The sequence below is a fragment of the Calidris pugnax genome, unplaced genomic scaffold (genome assembly GCF_001431845.1).
Source record: "Calidris pugnax isolate Ruff unplaced genomic scaffold, ASM143184v1 scaffold148, whole genome shotgun sequence".
NCBI lineage: Eukaryota > Metazoa > Chordata > Aves > Charadriiformes > Scolopacidae > Calidris > Calidris pugnax.
The window spans coordinates 5,889,576-5,904,640 of record NW_015090926.1 but is presented as its reverse complement, the minus strand read 5'-3'; the positions used below and the strand labels follow the sequence as shown (position 1 = coordinate 5,904,640).

The following is a 15,065-nucleotide window of genomic DNA, read 5'->3' as shown; positions in this document are numbered from 1 at the left end:
GCGGGCCGCCCCGCCCGTCGCTCGCCGCCCTGGGCCTACTCCTCGGCCTGGGGTTGCTGCTGGGCTCAGGTACGGCGGTGGGCCGGGGCCCGACGGGGCGGGAAGGCGGGGGGCCGCAGGACGTGGGGTCGGGGAGGACCGCGGGGACCGCGAGGGCGCGTCCCTCTCCCCCTCCCCGGGCGTGGGTGGCGGGCGGGCAGCGCCCTGCGCCGTGCGGGGCGGCAGCTGCGGGGAGGAAGGCGGATGCAGCCCTGGAAGCGGCGGGAGGGGGGGCGGGCGGTTCTGTGCAAGCGTTTGGCTCCAGCTGGAGCGATTTTGCCCGTATTTATCCTTATCGTGAGGTAGATCGTAGGGAGAGGGCGTCCGATCTCAGTCAGATCGCTGTTCGTTCGCACCTCTCCCTGCCGAGAGTCTGCTGGAAGCAGCAAGAAAATTCCCTAAAGTTTCTTGCTGGGAAGGTGTGGAGGGACAGATTTATTAGACTTATGTGATAACTTGACTGACTGGCTTAGCTAGACTAATTTATATTTGATTAAAATATTATCACGAATCATAACAGAAAGGAAATACAAGAAAAATTTTGATGCTTTGGAAGTCAGACTCCGAACCAATATGGCCTGTGTCATTTTGCGTGGCATAGACCTTTTTTATTTGTGTATCTGCAAACACAGACTTTGATGGTGGGGTGTTTGTTTTGTTTTGTTTTGTTTTCTTTTACAAGGCTACATATCACTTGCACAAAGATGAAGTGACAAACTTAACTGGTCACTCTTGGGTATGGATTAGAGAATTCCTCCTTCTGCTCTATGTTGTCTTGGGATTTTGACAGGAGGTTTGTGTCAGCTACCCATCCCAGGCAGAACATGTTGCCCTTATAAATTCATGGTTTGGATATTCAGAGTAAGTCACGAGAGTGAGTGACTCACAGGAGGGCCAACTAAGGGGCAAGCAAAGAAATTGCTAATATCCTTTTATCACTATACAAATTGAAGAAAACACCTGTGTTTGAAAACAAAAAGTGCAACATTACTGTTCAGTCCATTTCCCACTCCTCATCTCAGGAGTTTAGGAACATTTTAATTAGGCTGCTAAAATCGGACTATTTTACTTTGCTTATGCCTATTTTACTTGAAGGACGCGCAAAGCAAGGGAAATGTTGTAAAGAGGTGTTTGAGGGGAGGAAAAAGAGTATCTGTTAGTTATATTGTATTTTCCCGTTTTTTCACACTTCATTGTGTCTTTGTAAGCATTCTTGTGGTGTTCAGAATCTGCTTGATTGAACAACAGTTTGAAATTAAAGATAAATGTATGCACAGCCAAATTGTATAGGTCATAAAAGGGACAAATAAGCACAGCATGTTTTTAGTAGATATTTTTTGGGTGCTTGCACAGCTATTGCATGAAGTCTTGCACATACTCTTGATGAAAGTCTGTTTTTTGGCTGTTTTCAGTTCTTTGCATGGGAGGGAAGCCTTTCTCTCCTTTGACTGGGGTCCTAGTTTTTAACCCCTGTGGCTCTTTCCTTTAGTGCAACTTGCAGCCTTATTTGTTTCGTTTCTGCTCCTCATGAGTCCTCATGTGAAAGTTACCTGCAGAAGGCTGCTGTTAGCTGCCCTGAGAATCTGTAAAGGATTTCAGACCATGACAGTGAGAGCTGTGGAGGAGAGGGCTGTAAAACTCCAGTTTGCTTGCTGGGGTGGTAATTATGCTTTCTTTGTGGAAATCAGGTGACCAGATAAGGTCTAACTGGTTTGTTCGTGTAAACTGAACTGTGTACCTGTTGCATACATCTGATAAGGTTTTCATGGGGAGAGGATTTCTTTGTTCCTTGTCTTATTATTGAACTATACTGTAAGAGGTACAGCTGTTGCAGTGTATGGATTCCTTTGCTGGCAATTGGCACTTCAGACAGCTGTGGGTATTCTCACTCATTTGTCCCAAAAAGCAAGCAGTGAAGCTTTAACTATGCAGTGCCAGGGAAATCACGCAAGCTGAATTTATGGCATGCCCACTTCCCTACCCTCCTTCCCTCCAGACTGCTTTCTAGGAGAGAAACTTAGATTTCTGTTTCATTCAGTCTGGTTTTGTCTATACTTACATTGTTTGCCGCCTTTACCACATCCTCCTAAGGGGCAGGATTCTGTTTAAAAGTTCAGTAACTTGTGTAAGGCAGTGAAAGACTAAATGGGGACTTGCTTGTTGACTAAGTAATTAACTTAAGCACAGAACTGCAGCATCACCTTCATGTCTGGAAAGAAGTGCTGGGCCCATACTTGGCAGGAGTTAGTGCTCTTAATTTCCATCTACACAATATTAAGTAATGGATTAAGTCACGCATGGGTCATCTCAGCCTTTGAGATGGTCTGTATTGCTATCTTTATGCCTCCCAACCTCTTTTTCTGTATTATATATTGTTTCCCTAATGGGTGAGCGCTGTCCATTGTCTTCAGGTTGTTTTCTAACAGTCCCTGTTGGTGTGGAATGGGGTATTGCAATCGAAGAGGTTTCCTTGATTTCTCTGTGCCATCTGTTTCGTGCTTAGGTGATTGCCAGCTGCAAACATCTTGTCGAATCCAGAAGTGCACGACCGATTTTGTCTCCTTAACTTCGTATCTAAACTCAACTCTTGAGGACTTTGATTTGGAGTTCTGCAAGGCCCTGCGAGGGTACTCTGCCTGTACCTACCGCAATTCCAAAGTATGCCGTGGAAACCTAGACTACCATTCTGTGGTGCTTGGGATCAGCGACCTCATGAGACAGAGAAACTGTTCCAAAGATGGACCCACATCCTCCACCAACCCTGAAATCACCCAAGATCCCTGCGACTACAGTGGCCACACAGAAGCCAGAAAACATCAGGGAGGGGAGAAGAGTCCTCCTACTACTTACTTATTTTGTGGCTTGTTTGGTGATCCTCATCTGAGGACTTTTAAGGATCACTTCCAGACGTGCAAAGTGGAAGGCGCTTGGCCCCTGATAGACAATAACTACTTATCAGTGCAAGTGACCAACGTACCTGTGGTCCCAGGATCCAGTGCGACTGCTACAAATAAGGTATGGATTGTAAGGTAATACAATTACAAATAAGGTATGGATTGCACACTGTGCAGGCGTGCAGAAGTAAAAGGCAAAGACAGTAGAGTAAGTCACTTAGCCCTTAACAGTTAACAAGTGGAGCAGGTTGAGATTACAGTAGTCTAGGAGATTAAAACTGTCAGCCTCTTCTTTTCTGAGAATCGAAGTAAACTTAAATCAGGTCCTTTTCTTACTCTTTTCCCCACCACAAGAAAACCTTGTACATATCACCACATAAGCCTTCAAGGATACTGAGCGTAACGCTTTAAAGCAGTTATACTTTAATTGCAGCAGATCGCAGCATCTGTGACTGCACTAAGTAGAAATTCTTGACGAGGAGCAAATAAAAGGTGTAAGTAATTCTCTAAATTGTGTAGCCATAACAGTAGAAAACAAAAAATCCTGTCAGTGGCACAACAAATGAGTTATCAAGGCACCAAGGGTTTGGAGCAAAGACAAGAAGGGGTAGTGCAGAGAATTGAGGTAGGAAAAAATTGCATCGATGCCAAGTGATTGTCAGAAGAGCTTAGGAGCCTGGCTTTACTAAAGAAGCAGCATCCTGAAAATTCTGCTTAGAGTGTAAGTCCCTGTTCAGCCAGGCAAGACTTAAGATTGCTCTCCTCTTGGCCACTTGAGGTGGCTGGAGGAGGAATACATGCACTCATATTGATAGCTTTTTAGCTAAATCAATTTAGATTGTGCCATTTCCTTACTCTAAGAATCTGGAACTTGTCTCTTTCCGCTGAAGGAGATAGCAAGGAAGAAAATGAGCTATAAAGCATGAGCCTGGCTAAGATTTACCTCCAGAGCCATGGGTGAAAAATGCTCTGAACTTTTAGAGACTTGCACATACGTTTGAAGCTGTGGCTGTTACATATCTCATTCCCTTTTTGGAGTGAAATGGCCACTTCTGTGGTAGTGTAGCTCTTCTAATGTCAAGAAGGCAAGTCAAGCTATGTGTACACAGTTTCAGTACCGCCAATACTGGGGAATTTTAACTATTTTTGTTAAGCTCAGAAATAGGTTTTTTATTACCAAGGTCGAGAGCAGGGTGTGCCACTCACAGTAGGTTAGAGCCTGCACATCTTCCACAGAGATGACTGTGCAGTAATATTAATAACTGAAAATCAGTCTTGCTATTGCATTCATGCTGGGTTCTGAGGTACTGAGTAATATCAGTGCTTGTATGACTGAGGGAAATTTTTGCATTTGCCAGAAACCAGAGGCTGGACTGAAATTCAGAATCACCTTTTATAAACTTGTGCCTGTTCCAAGAACAGTCTGCATCATGAATGGGTTCTGAGGAGTATAAAATGAGGGAATGAGGCTGACCTGAGTAAGCTTTCCAAAAAGACTTAGGTCCCTTGAAATATGCTCCAGTGGCTCTTTTTGAAGTACAAGAAAAAGTTGCGTTTCGTAATCTGGGGTAAGCTTTTGTCCTCAGTTTTGTTGAGGTGTTGCAGAGTGTTCTGTATTTCCTCATTCCTGGTAATTCTGGAGCAAAAAGTTGAGAGTTGTCTTGTGTACAAATTGTGTGGGTGGCTAGGGTGTGATGGTAGTAGATAAGCGATCTTATCTTACCCTTTAGCCACATTCCGACAATAACCTGCCACCACAGCGAATCAATGCTGGTTTAGGTCTTCTCAAACCAAGGGGAGAACTTCAGGAGGTAAATGTCTGTACGTACTATAGGAAAGTATGTGTTTGAAAGCAAATACCTTCTGCCTTTATTTATTCTCAATGTCTTTGTGTTTTTATTTGACTTGTCATTCTGGAAAAAGTGGTAATATGTTTTTCTCTTTTATAATAGTGGTTTACTACCCCTGCTGTTGCACAAGTACATCTAAGTGTGTAGAAGCAATATGGTTTGGGATGTTGGAAGTGTCTCTAATGCTAATATCTGTTATGTATTATACAGTCCTTGTGTTATTTCTTTTTTTGGAAGTAATCAAACTTATCAGAACACTTGCTTGTAGGAAATGAACATTGTTTGAATGTACAAGTAACTTAACAAGGTAACTTTTAATATCTCTAATGCATCCTCTTGACTCCTTTATTTGTTTATGGAGCAGACTGTGAAAGATTCAGAACAGGCTTGTTAAACTAGACTACCACTGCTAGTTTAATTCCTGTGAAATTTTTTCCTCTGCAAGTGTTCAATTTTGATTGTGGTGGTGGTCTGCCTCTTGCTGGGAATAATTCCCTAATTTTGGCCACAGTGTGGTTTAAGGCACCTTTAAAGTGCTACCAAGAGAAGTTCAGTTACTTTTATCTATGTACCGTGTTTTCCCTAGCTGAGAGTGTGCAAATAGGTCCTCTACCTTTTTCATAAGAAAAGTTTCCAGAACGTTATCCGTTGTTGGTCTTGCTAATTTTTCATTGCGGATATTTGAGATAGGGGTTTAATGGGAAATAATAACAAAGGTTTGTGCTGAACTTAAATTGTACAGAAGCCAAAGCAAATACTAAATGGCTAACTAGCCTACTTAATCCATTCTAAAGCACACCTAATGAAGGCAAAGAGAAAAAAAGCAGAAAATACAGTTTATCCTGAATGCACTTTTTTAGGGGAAGAGATTTAAGAAGCTGCAGGAACAGAATATTTAATCTTCACACCATATGCAATGGGCTTTTGAAAGGGGTGTACCATCACTTGCCCTCATAGGTATGTATCATAGCTTTCTGGTGTACCATGCATTAAGGACATCAGCAGTGAAGGGATCATTATGTGTAAAGTAAGTTAGCTTCTGTCTGCGTAACCTATGAGACTTGAGTAACCCTAACAGTGTGAGGGCTGTCCATTAAGTTCATAAAGGACAAGAGAATGCCAGGAGGAGACTTTAAGAAAGAATGTGAAGGACGAAAGTATGTTCCCAAACTCCTGGTACATCTGGTGGGAAAATATGAAAAAGAGGAAAAGTCTTCCTTTAATTCCTAAATTGGAACAGTACATCTTCTTCTGGGAGTTGCGTATTTATTCACGAAATGGTCTTGGCAATTTGTTTGTAGGTGTTTTGCATATTTGTGATGCCCATAGTAACAACATCTGTTTCTTCACAGTGAACAAAGCTATTGTATGTTCTGTGGTCTCCCTGAAACTTGAAAATCCAGTTTTTTTGAGCTTGTCTGATGTGCTCATGCTCCTTGGCATAGGATCCTGGGGCCTTTTAGATGGAGAATGAAGGATCATCACCAAGGAGCTGGGAAACGGAGTTAAATCTCTCCTTTCTTTTTCTATCTGATGGGTTTCCTGTATTAGTTTTGGGAAGGTCACTGGCATCTTTATGTCTGATTTCTACAGCTATAGATAAAGAGCTTCCCTGTCTTGGGAGCTGTTTGGGATTTCGTGAGAATAAATGACTATTACAAGGGGATGTATAGGGAGCAGGTAGGAAGGGTATTGTAGAATGCATTAAATAGGAATGGCTTTTTTATTTATTGCGTGCTTTATTTGGAGGGGTGCAAAGGCTTCGTTGGCTTTCATCACTGTGACAGGTTTTCTGGGTATCATTAGCACAGTCATCCCTGTATAGTAAATGAGGCAGAGATGCTTGGGCTTGCCTGGGGAAAATTTTCCTTCTTGTTTGCAGCAACTGGAAATGGAGTTTTTCCTATCCTGGTGTTTTGTAGTGGATAGCTTAAAGGTGAGAGAGTGAGTAGAAGGACAGAGAAGGAAAAAAAACACAGAGCTGTTACTGTAGTGGATTTACTGGGCGTATAGCTTTGTTCCTGGGAATTGGTGGTATTAGCAGGGTAGGGAAAGATTACACATAAGCGTTTTGACTCTGGGAAAAACACTTAAGTCTCTTTTGCAGCATGGTTTCTATTTTTGCAGGAAATCACTGCAGACTGAACACAGTGTGCCTAGCTTTCTTTAAGTAATATTAAAACATTTATCTTCCAGTTAACCATTCAGTTGTTCTTTTAAGTAAGAACATCAGATAACTGATCATGTGTGATTAGTTTTTTTGTCTTTGTGGACATCGTGCCGAAGGTAAAGATGAATTTATTTCTCAGAAGTAGTAGATACTCCAGTTTTGTTAGAGGACATCATGGAATCATTTATGTTGGAAGAAACCTTTAAGATCATCTAGTCCAACCATAAGCCTAGCACTGCCAAGTCTCACTAAACCATGTCCCTAATGTCACATCTGCAGCTCTTTTAAGTACTTCCAAAGGTGGTGACTCAACCAGCTCCCTGAGCAGTCTGTTCCAATGATGGACAATCCTTTCAATGAAGAAATTTTTCCCAATACAAACCTCCCTTAGTGCAACTTGAGGCTATTTCCTTTTGTCCTATTGCCTGTGACTTGGGAGAGGAGCCTGACCCCCACCTCGCTACAACCTCCTTTCAGGTAGTTGTAGAGAACAATAAGGTCTCCCCTCAGCCTCCTTTTCTCCAGACTGAACAACCCCATTTTCCTCAGCCTCTTCTCATAAGACTTTTTCTCCATACCCTTCACCACCTTCATTGGTCTTCTTTGGACACACAGTCCATACACTCCACAGGGCAGCCTGGCCTTACTAGAGGTGCTTCTGTAGGATAAGCTGTGGCATTTTGGCAGGCGTTAAACTGTTTTCTTGTCAGTGATGATTCCAGGGGTGCTGGACAACAGCTACAGGCATTTCAGTACCTTCAATGCCTGCTTTTAGGGGGTGGAGAAGGAAGAAGAGATGTGTACATACTCAGCAGCATCTATCCGATTGTTTTTTAAAGCCTCCAGCGTCTCAATGGCGCAGTAGGACAGAGAATAAATCCATTTTTATAAGTGGCTTTTTTTTCCTCAGATATGGAATGGGAGGTAATGTTGTGCACTTAAAAAGCCTTTATTGCCATGTAAGTTTTACAGTCCTACTGTTGGGAGATGAACATCTGTCCCTCTCTTTTCCTTTAGACTGAATTGGTGCATAAGGAAAGCATCTGAATGTTTTCTCATAGGCGTGAGGTAGAGCATGCAGAACTAAAGATAAATGTAGATGCTAAAGATAAAGATGAGAAGCACGAATCATAGAATGGTTTGGCTTGGAAGGGACCTTAAAGATCATGTAGTTCCAACCCCCCTGCCATGGGCAGGGACACTTCCCACTAGACCAGGTTGCTCAAAGCCCCATCCAGCCTGGCCTTGAACACTTCCAGGATGGGGCATCCACAGCTTCTCTGGGCAACCTGTTCTAGTGTCTTGGCACCCTCACTAAAGTATTTCTTCGTAAGATCTACTCTAAATCTACCCTCAGTTTAAAACCATTACCCCTTGTTCTATCTCTACACTCCCTGATAAAGAGGCCCTCCCCCTCTCTCCTATAGGCCCTCTTTAGGTATTGGAAGGGTGCTGTAAGGTCTCCCTGGAGCCTTGTCATCTCCAGGCTGAACAACTCCAACTTTCTCAGCCTGTCTTCATAAGAAGTCCTCCAGCCTTCTGATCATTGTGGCCCTAGTGAATAGCAGGGCCTTTTTCTTAGCTGCATTAGAGTGCCATTTCAGCAGTCTGCCTGACCTACTGTGCTTTTTGCAGACTTAACAGACATGTCACTAGTGTCACAGTGGGATCTCATCTGCTTCCCTGCTGCTCTCTGTTAGGAAAAGAAATGCTCAGTAGGAAAATCTAATGTCATGAGAAACATTGTGGAATCATTCTTTCAGTGCACGTATTCCACTGGTTGGCTATTCAGTTGTTATATACTCCCATAACATACTTGTAGTCAATATCCCTGCCTCTACCTAGCTTTCCTTGTTACCTAGCTTTTCCTTATCTGAATGCTGACTGTAATGTTTCCAAGACATGTGTTGTGGCCATCTGTTCTTGGAGTAGTAATTGGGAAGGATGGGGCTAGTCTGTGAATTTTAGTAGCACCTTGGGTCTTCAGCAATATGGAGGTAGGTTCCGCATGGTTGCGTGGTGGTACAAGCCCATGCCTGAAAGTACAATCCAGTGATGACGAAGTGTATCTACGCCAAAGCATACAACATAGGCAACAAATAGGAGGAGCTGGAAGCCATTGTGAAGCTGGAAAACTGATATAATTGCAATCATGGAAACATGGTGGAATGACTCGCACATCTGGAGTGCTGCAGTGGATGGCTATAAAATCTTTAGAAGGGACAGGCAATGAAGGAGAGGTGATGAGGTAGTCCTGTATGTTAGGGAGTCTCCTGACTAGGGCTTGGTGATGGTGATGAAGGGGTTGAGTAATTATGGGTAAGAATCACAGGAAAGGCCAATATGGCAGCTGTCATCATGAGAGTCTGTTGTAGACTACCCAAACAGGTTGAAGAGTTGGATGAAATACTGAAAGCTGTTGGATTAAATAGCTGAAAGAAGTTACATGATGTTTAGCCCATGTTTGCATGGGGAACTTCAAGTTACCAAATGGCTGCTGGAAATACAGTACAGCAGAAAGGAAACAGTCTAGGAGGTTCCTGGAGTGTGTAGAAGATAACTTCCTGATACAGTTGGTGACAGAGCCAACTAGGGAAAGCATCTTGCTGGGCCTGTTGTTTGCAAACAGTGAAGGGCTTATGGGTGATGTGGTGGTTACAGGCTGTCTTGGGCATAGCAATCATGAAATGATAGAGGTTTTTATTCTTGGAGAATTAAGGAATGTGATTAGCAGAACTGCTACCTTGGACTTCAGAGGGCAGAAGTCTGTTTAGCGGCCTGGTTGACAGGTCCCTTGGGAGGCAGTTCTGAAGGGCAAAGGAGTCCAGGAAGGCTTGACATTCTTCAGGAAGGAAATCTTGAAGGTGTGGGAGCAGGCTGTCCCAGTGTGCCCAGAAAGCTGAGCTGATGGGGAAGAAGACCAGCTTAACTGAACAGACAGCTTCTGCTGAAACTCAAGGGAAAAAACAGAGTTTATGACCATTGGAAAAAGGGGCAGGCAACTCAGGAGGACTACAATGATGTCTTGAGGCTATATAGGGAGAAAATTAGAAGGCCCAAAGCTTGACTAGAGCTTACTTTTGCTAGTGAAGTAAAAGACAGTAAAATGTTTCTATAAATGCATTCACAATAAAAGAAGGGCTAGGGAGCACCTCCATCCTTATTGGATGTGGGAGGAAACAGAGACAAAGAATGAGAAAAGGCTGAGGTACTTAATGCTTTCTTTGCCTCAGTCTTTAACAGTAAGACCAGTTGTTTGCTGAGTACCCGGCCACTGAGCTGGAAGACAGGGATGGGGAGCAGAATGAAGCCCCCATAATCCAAGGGGAGATGGTTAGTGACATGCTACCCTACTTAGACACACACGAGTTTATGGGGGCAGATGGCATCCATCCAAGGGTACTGAGGGAGCTGGCAGAAGTGCTCACCAGTCCACTCTCCATCACTGATCGGCAGCCCTGCCTAACCAGGGAGGTCCCAGTGACTGGATGTCAGCAAATTTGACGCCCATCTACAAGAAGGGCCAGAAGGAGGATCTGGGGAAGTACAGGCCTGTCAGTCTGACCTCGGTGCCTGGGAAGGTTATGGAGCAGATCATCCTGAGTGCCATCATATGGCATATACAGGACAACCAGGCAATCAGGCCCAGACAGCACAGGGTGGTGAAAGGCAGGTCCTGCTTGACTAACCTGATCTCCTTCTGTGACAAGGATCACCAGGTTAGCAGATGAGGGAAAAGCTATGGATGTTGTTTACCTGGACTTTAGTAAAGCCTGTCATACAGTTTCCCACAGTGTTCTTTGGAGAAACGGGCTGCCCATGGTTTGGATAATCATACTGTTCGCTGGGTTAAAAAAATGGCTGGAAGGCTGAGCCCAAAGAGTTGTGGTGCATGGAGTTAAATGCAGTTGGCAGCTGGTCATGAGTGCTCTTCCCCAGGGATCGGTATTGCTGCCAGTTCTTCTTTAGTATCTTTATCAATGATCTGGATGGGGGGATCACGTGCACACTCAGTAAGTTTGCAGATTAAGACACCAGCTTGGGTGGGAGTGTTGATCTGCTTGAGGGCTGGAAGGCTCTACACAGGGACAGGCTGGATCGATGTGCCAAGGCCAATGGTATGAGGCTTAACAAGACCAAGTGCCAGGTCCTGTGCTTGGGTCACATCAGCCCCACACAACAGTAACAGGCTTGGGGAACAGTGGCTGGAGAGCTGCCCAGCAGAAAAGGCACTTCAAGAAAGATACTGAGGTGCTTGAGTGTGTCCAAAGAAGATCACTGAAGCTGGTCTAGAGCAGTTGAGGGAACTGGGGTGTTTAGCCTGGAGAAGAGGAGACACAGGGGGGACCCTCCCACGCTCTACAACTTTTCACAAATAACAAATGATAGGACAAGAGGAATCAGCCTCAAGTTGCACCAGGGGAGGTTTAGATTAGATATTGGGAAAAATTTCTTAACATTCATGGGTGTCAGTCATTGGAACAGACTGCTCAGGGAAGCAAAGTATTGCCTTTATTTAAGCCGCACACGGCAGGCACCTTAAATACATGAAGGTCCTCCAGAAATTTCACTTTGGCAGGTCAGTAGCACCATCCTTGAAAGGGTTTCCATATGCAGTGGGATTTAAGCCATCTTTGTGATGAGAACACTCAGTGAGACTGTTGTTACTGGCATTAGTAGGAGTGGAACAATGAAGTCCAAAATAAAGTATTTCAAGTGCACATTAAATGTGTGTGGTTTTTTGTTTGTTTTTAGTACTCTCAGTGTAGCTGATGTTTGTATATTGTATCTTCAGATAAGTCCCTGGAACAACCTTATTTTCATCTTTTAAGATTCCTTACTGCAGTAGCTTAAGAGCTTTGTACGTGCCCAGAGAATGCGGCTCAAATACCGGTACTTTAAAAAAAACTTTCTTTGTCTGAAGATTCTGCCATTTTGATTTTTCTGTCCTAGCTATAGAAAGGGTAGCTTGTTTCTCGTCCATAAACAGTGATGCATGAACAGCTTTGTGAGGATGTTCCTAAAACCCAGCTAGAGTGCAGAAAATACTGTAGGTACCTGTGCACAAATAATGCGTTAAATTTGTTTGAAATAACCTTTTTCACTATTTAATGTTTTCTCCTACTCTGAGATCTTAAACTGAGAAAGCTTTGCAGTGAAATTTGCTTCATCTCTGGATTTGCAGTAAGCTCCTGAGTATCTCTCAGTGCTAGGACATGAGATTGAGGTAGGAGTGGGTGATCAGGGAAGGACCTTACAGAACTCTGATTTACTGATCTGGCCTATGGGATAGAGAGATGTCACATGGCAGAAAACACAATATCCAAACCTAATCTTTTAAGCTGCAGTGTTTAAATATGAGTATGTCCTTGGAAAATCTTAATGGTATCTGTCGATTCTCTTTTGGAGCCTCCTTGCATAGTATGTGGAAGCCTTCATTGACTTAACAGTTGCTCAGCCCTCATTCAGCATGCAGTGTTACTGTTAATCTTGCCTTAGGGTGAAGGCTTCTGCTCTCCCTCACAGTCTCTGAAATGGCATGCATTTCATTCTTGCAGAGGAGGGAGCTTTGGAGAGAACAATTTGGTGGCTGTTTCCTGACAAATTTTGCCAGGTGCCTTGCTTAACTGTTTCATCACACAGTTCTGTGTCTCATTAAAACCATTAACTCTTTGACTCTAGACTTGTTCAGGTGCTGAGCAGACTTACGCTTTACTTCTGTTGAAATATAAATCATTCTTTCCTTGCAGAGCAGTGCAAATGTTCTTAAGTAGGAATGCTGCTTTGAGCAGACTGAGATAGAAGTCTGTTTCATCAAAACTGTGTTACATAAAATGTAAGATCTGATTTCGTGCATGAAGCTCTGGATTATATGCAGAAATACTGATCACTTGACAGATCTTGGGTTTCTCTTCTCTGAGTTGCTGAGCTTACTTCACTAAGCATAAAGTTTTGAGGTGGGCTTTACGGCAGAAAGGGCACTTGTGGATTTTGGGCGCAGGCATTCAAGCTTTGCTGTCGTCCACAGACATCATTTCACCAAATTGCTTGACCACAGATGGTCTCAGGGTGGCTGTAACTGATAAACGCAACGAAAAGTCATTGGAAATTTCCAGTCAGACAGCATCGGTGGGAACATATGAAATCAAAATAGCAAGTGTTGTCTGTTTCTATGAGACAGAAAGACTGAGAGAGTGTTAACTAACTGGGACAAGCCAAACACTGGAAACTAATGTAATACTGTTTAGGGTATGTCTGCATACTCCAAAGGAGATTTTTTTTACACTAACGTTGCTTTTTTTTTCCTTCCTCCCCACCCCCAGATAACTATTATCTTTAAATCATACCAAGACTGTACAGATCAGAAAGTATATCAAGCAGTGACTGATGACTTGCCTGCAGCTTTTGTTGATGGTACAACAAGCGGAGGTGATGGGAACACCAAGAGCTTGCGAATTGTGGAGAAAGTCAGTGGCAAATACGTCGAAATGCATGCCAGGTATATTGGGACTACAGTGTATATACGCCAGCTTGGGCACTACTTAACATTGGCCATTCGCATGCCTCGAGAGTTGGTCATGGCCTACGAGGAGAGCCAGGATCTGCAGCTGTGTGTGAATGGTTGCCCTTCAAGCGAACGTATTGATGATAGTGGCCACTTACCATTGCCTGTGGGGCAATTAGTCCCTCAGAGTGGTGCTGCTCATCCCCGGTCAGTGTACACACTGGAAACTGCCACCACCAAATGCCATGAGAAGATGCTGGTGAAAGACATCTATTTTCACTCATGTGTATTTGACCTACTCACCACTGGTGACGCTAACTTCACAGCTGCTGCTCACAGTGCCTTGCAGGATGTGGAGGCACTGCACCCCAGAAAAGAGCACTGGCATATCTTTCCCAGCAGTGAAGGTGGTGGTGTGGGAAGGGGTAGCAGATTCTCTGTCTCTCTTGGACTTGTATGCTTGATCCTTGTTGCGTTTTTGCAGAGGTTTTTTTGTCTATAACAAAGTTTTGAAATATATATTGTCATAATATATTGAGTAAAGATGAATATATATGTATATACCATGTATATGAGGGGATACTTTGTCTTGGGACACTCACCAGACTGTACATATTGTGTTCATTTTTTCATGTACGTTTGATGTAGTATTCTTTGTATCTATTTGTTTTGCAGTTTGTGAAATGTTTTATAATGTCCCTGCATTGGGACCTGATAGAAAGCACTTTATTTTTTATATATTAAATATTTATGTGTGTATTTGAGTAACTATGTATTATACATATAAACATGTGCATACAATATTCAGTGCTCCCTCTAGGTACTACTTGGTTTAAAACACTTTTAACTGCATTAATTTGTGGGGATTTTTTTATCTTACTTACTGTACTTTCTATCTTACACTTACTCTAGGGACAGCATGTCTCTTGTCCTGTAATGACATTGGTGATTTGCTCAGTTTACTAGTTAAAATCACAGAATGATATGGGGTTGGAAAGGACCTCTGGAGATCATCTAGTCCAACCCTCCTTCAAAGCAGGTCCACCTAGAGCAGGTTGCACAGGAACTTGTACAGGTGGGTTTTGAATGTCTCCAGAGATGGAGACTCCACCACCTCTCTGGGCAACCTGTTCCAGTGCTCTGCCACCCTCGAAGTAAAGAAGTTCCTCCTCATGTTTAGATAGAACTTCTTATGTTTGTTTGTCCCTATCACCCTTTGTCCTGTCAGTGGGCACCACTGAAAAAAGACAGGCTGCACCCTGTCTTGATCAGATTTCCCCTCAGTCTTCTCTTCCCCAGACTAAAAAGACCAAAGTCCCTCAGCCTTTCCTTATAAGAGAGATGTTCTCAGCCCCTAATCATCTTTGTAGCCCTTTGCTGTACCCTCTTCAGCAGTTGCCTGTCGTTCTTGAACTGGGGAGCCCAGAACTGGACACAGTGCTCCAGATGCAGGCTCACCAGGGCAGAGTAGAGGGGCAGGATGCAGCCCAGGTTGCCATTGGCCTTCTTGGCCACAAGGGCACATTGCTGGCTCATGGTCAACTTGTTGTCCACCAGGACTCTCAGGTCTTTTTCACCAAGCTGCTCTCCAGCAGGTCAGCCCCCAA

General features: G+C 43.6%; 1 protein-coding gene across 1 annotated transcript in view; it reads left to right on the top strand.

The window, feature by feature from the left end:
- The window catches only part of RGMB (repulsive guidance molecule family member b), a 15,033-nt gene extending 177 nt beyond the window's left edge, over nt 1-14,856 (top strand). Inside the window, exons 2-4 of the mRNA XM_014951459.1 lie at nt 4-69; nt 2,543-3,054; nt 13,277-14,856. Coding sequence (XP_014806945.1) covers nt 4-69; nt 2,543-3,054; nt 13,277-13,960 — 1,262 coding nt within the window. The 3' untranslated portion in view covers nt 13,961-14,856. The remainder of the gene's footprint in view (nt 1-3; nt 70-2,542; nt 3,055-13,276) is intronic.
- The last annotated feature ends 209 nt before the right edge of the window (nt 14,857-15,065 follow it).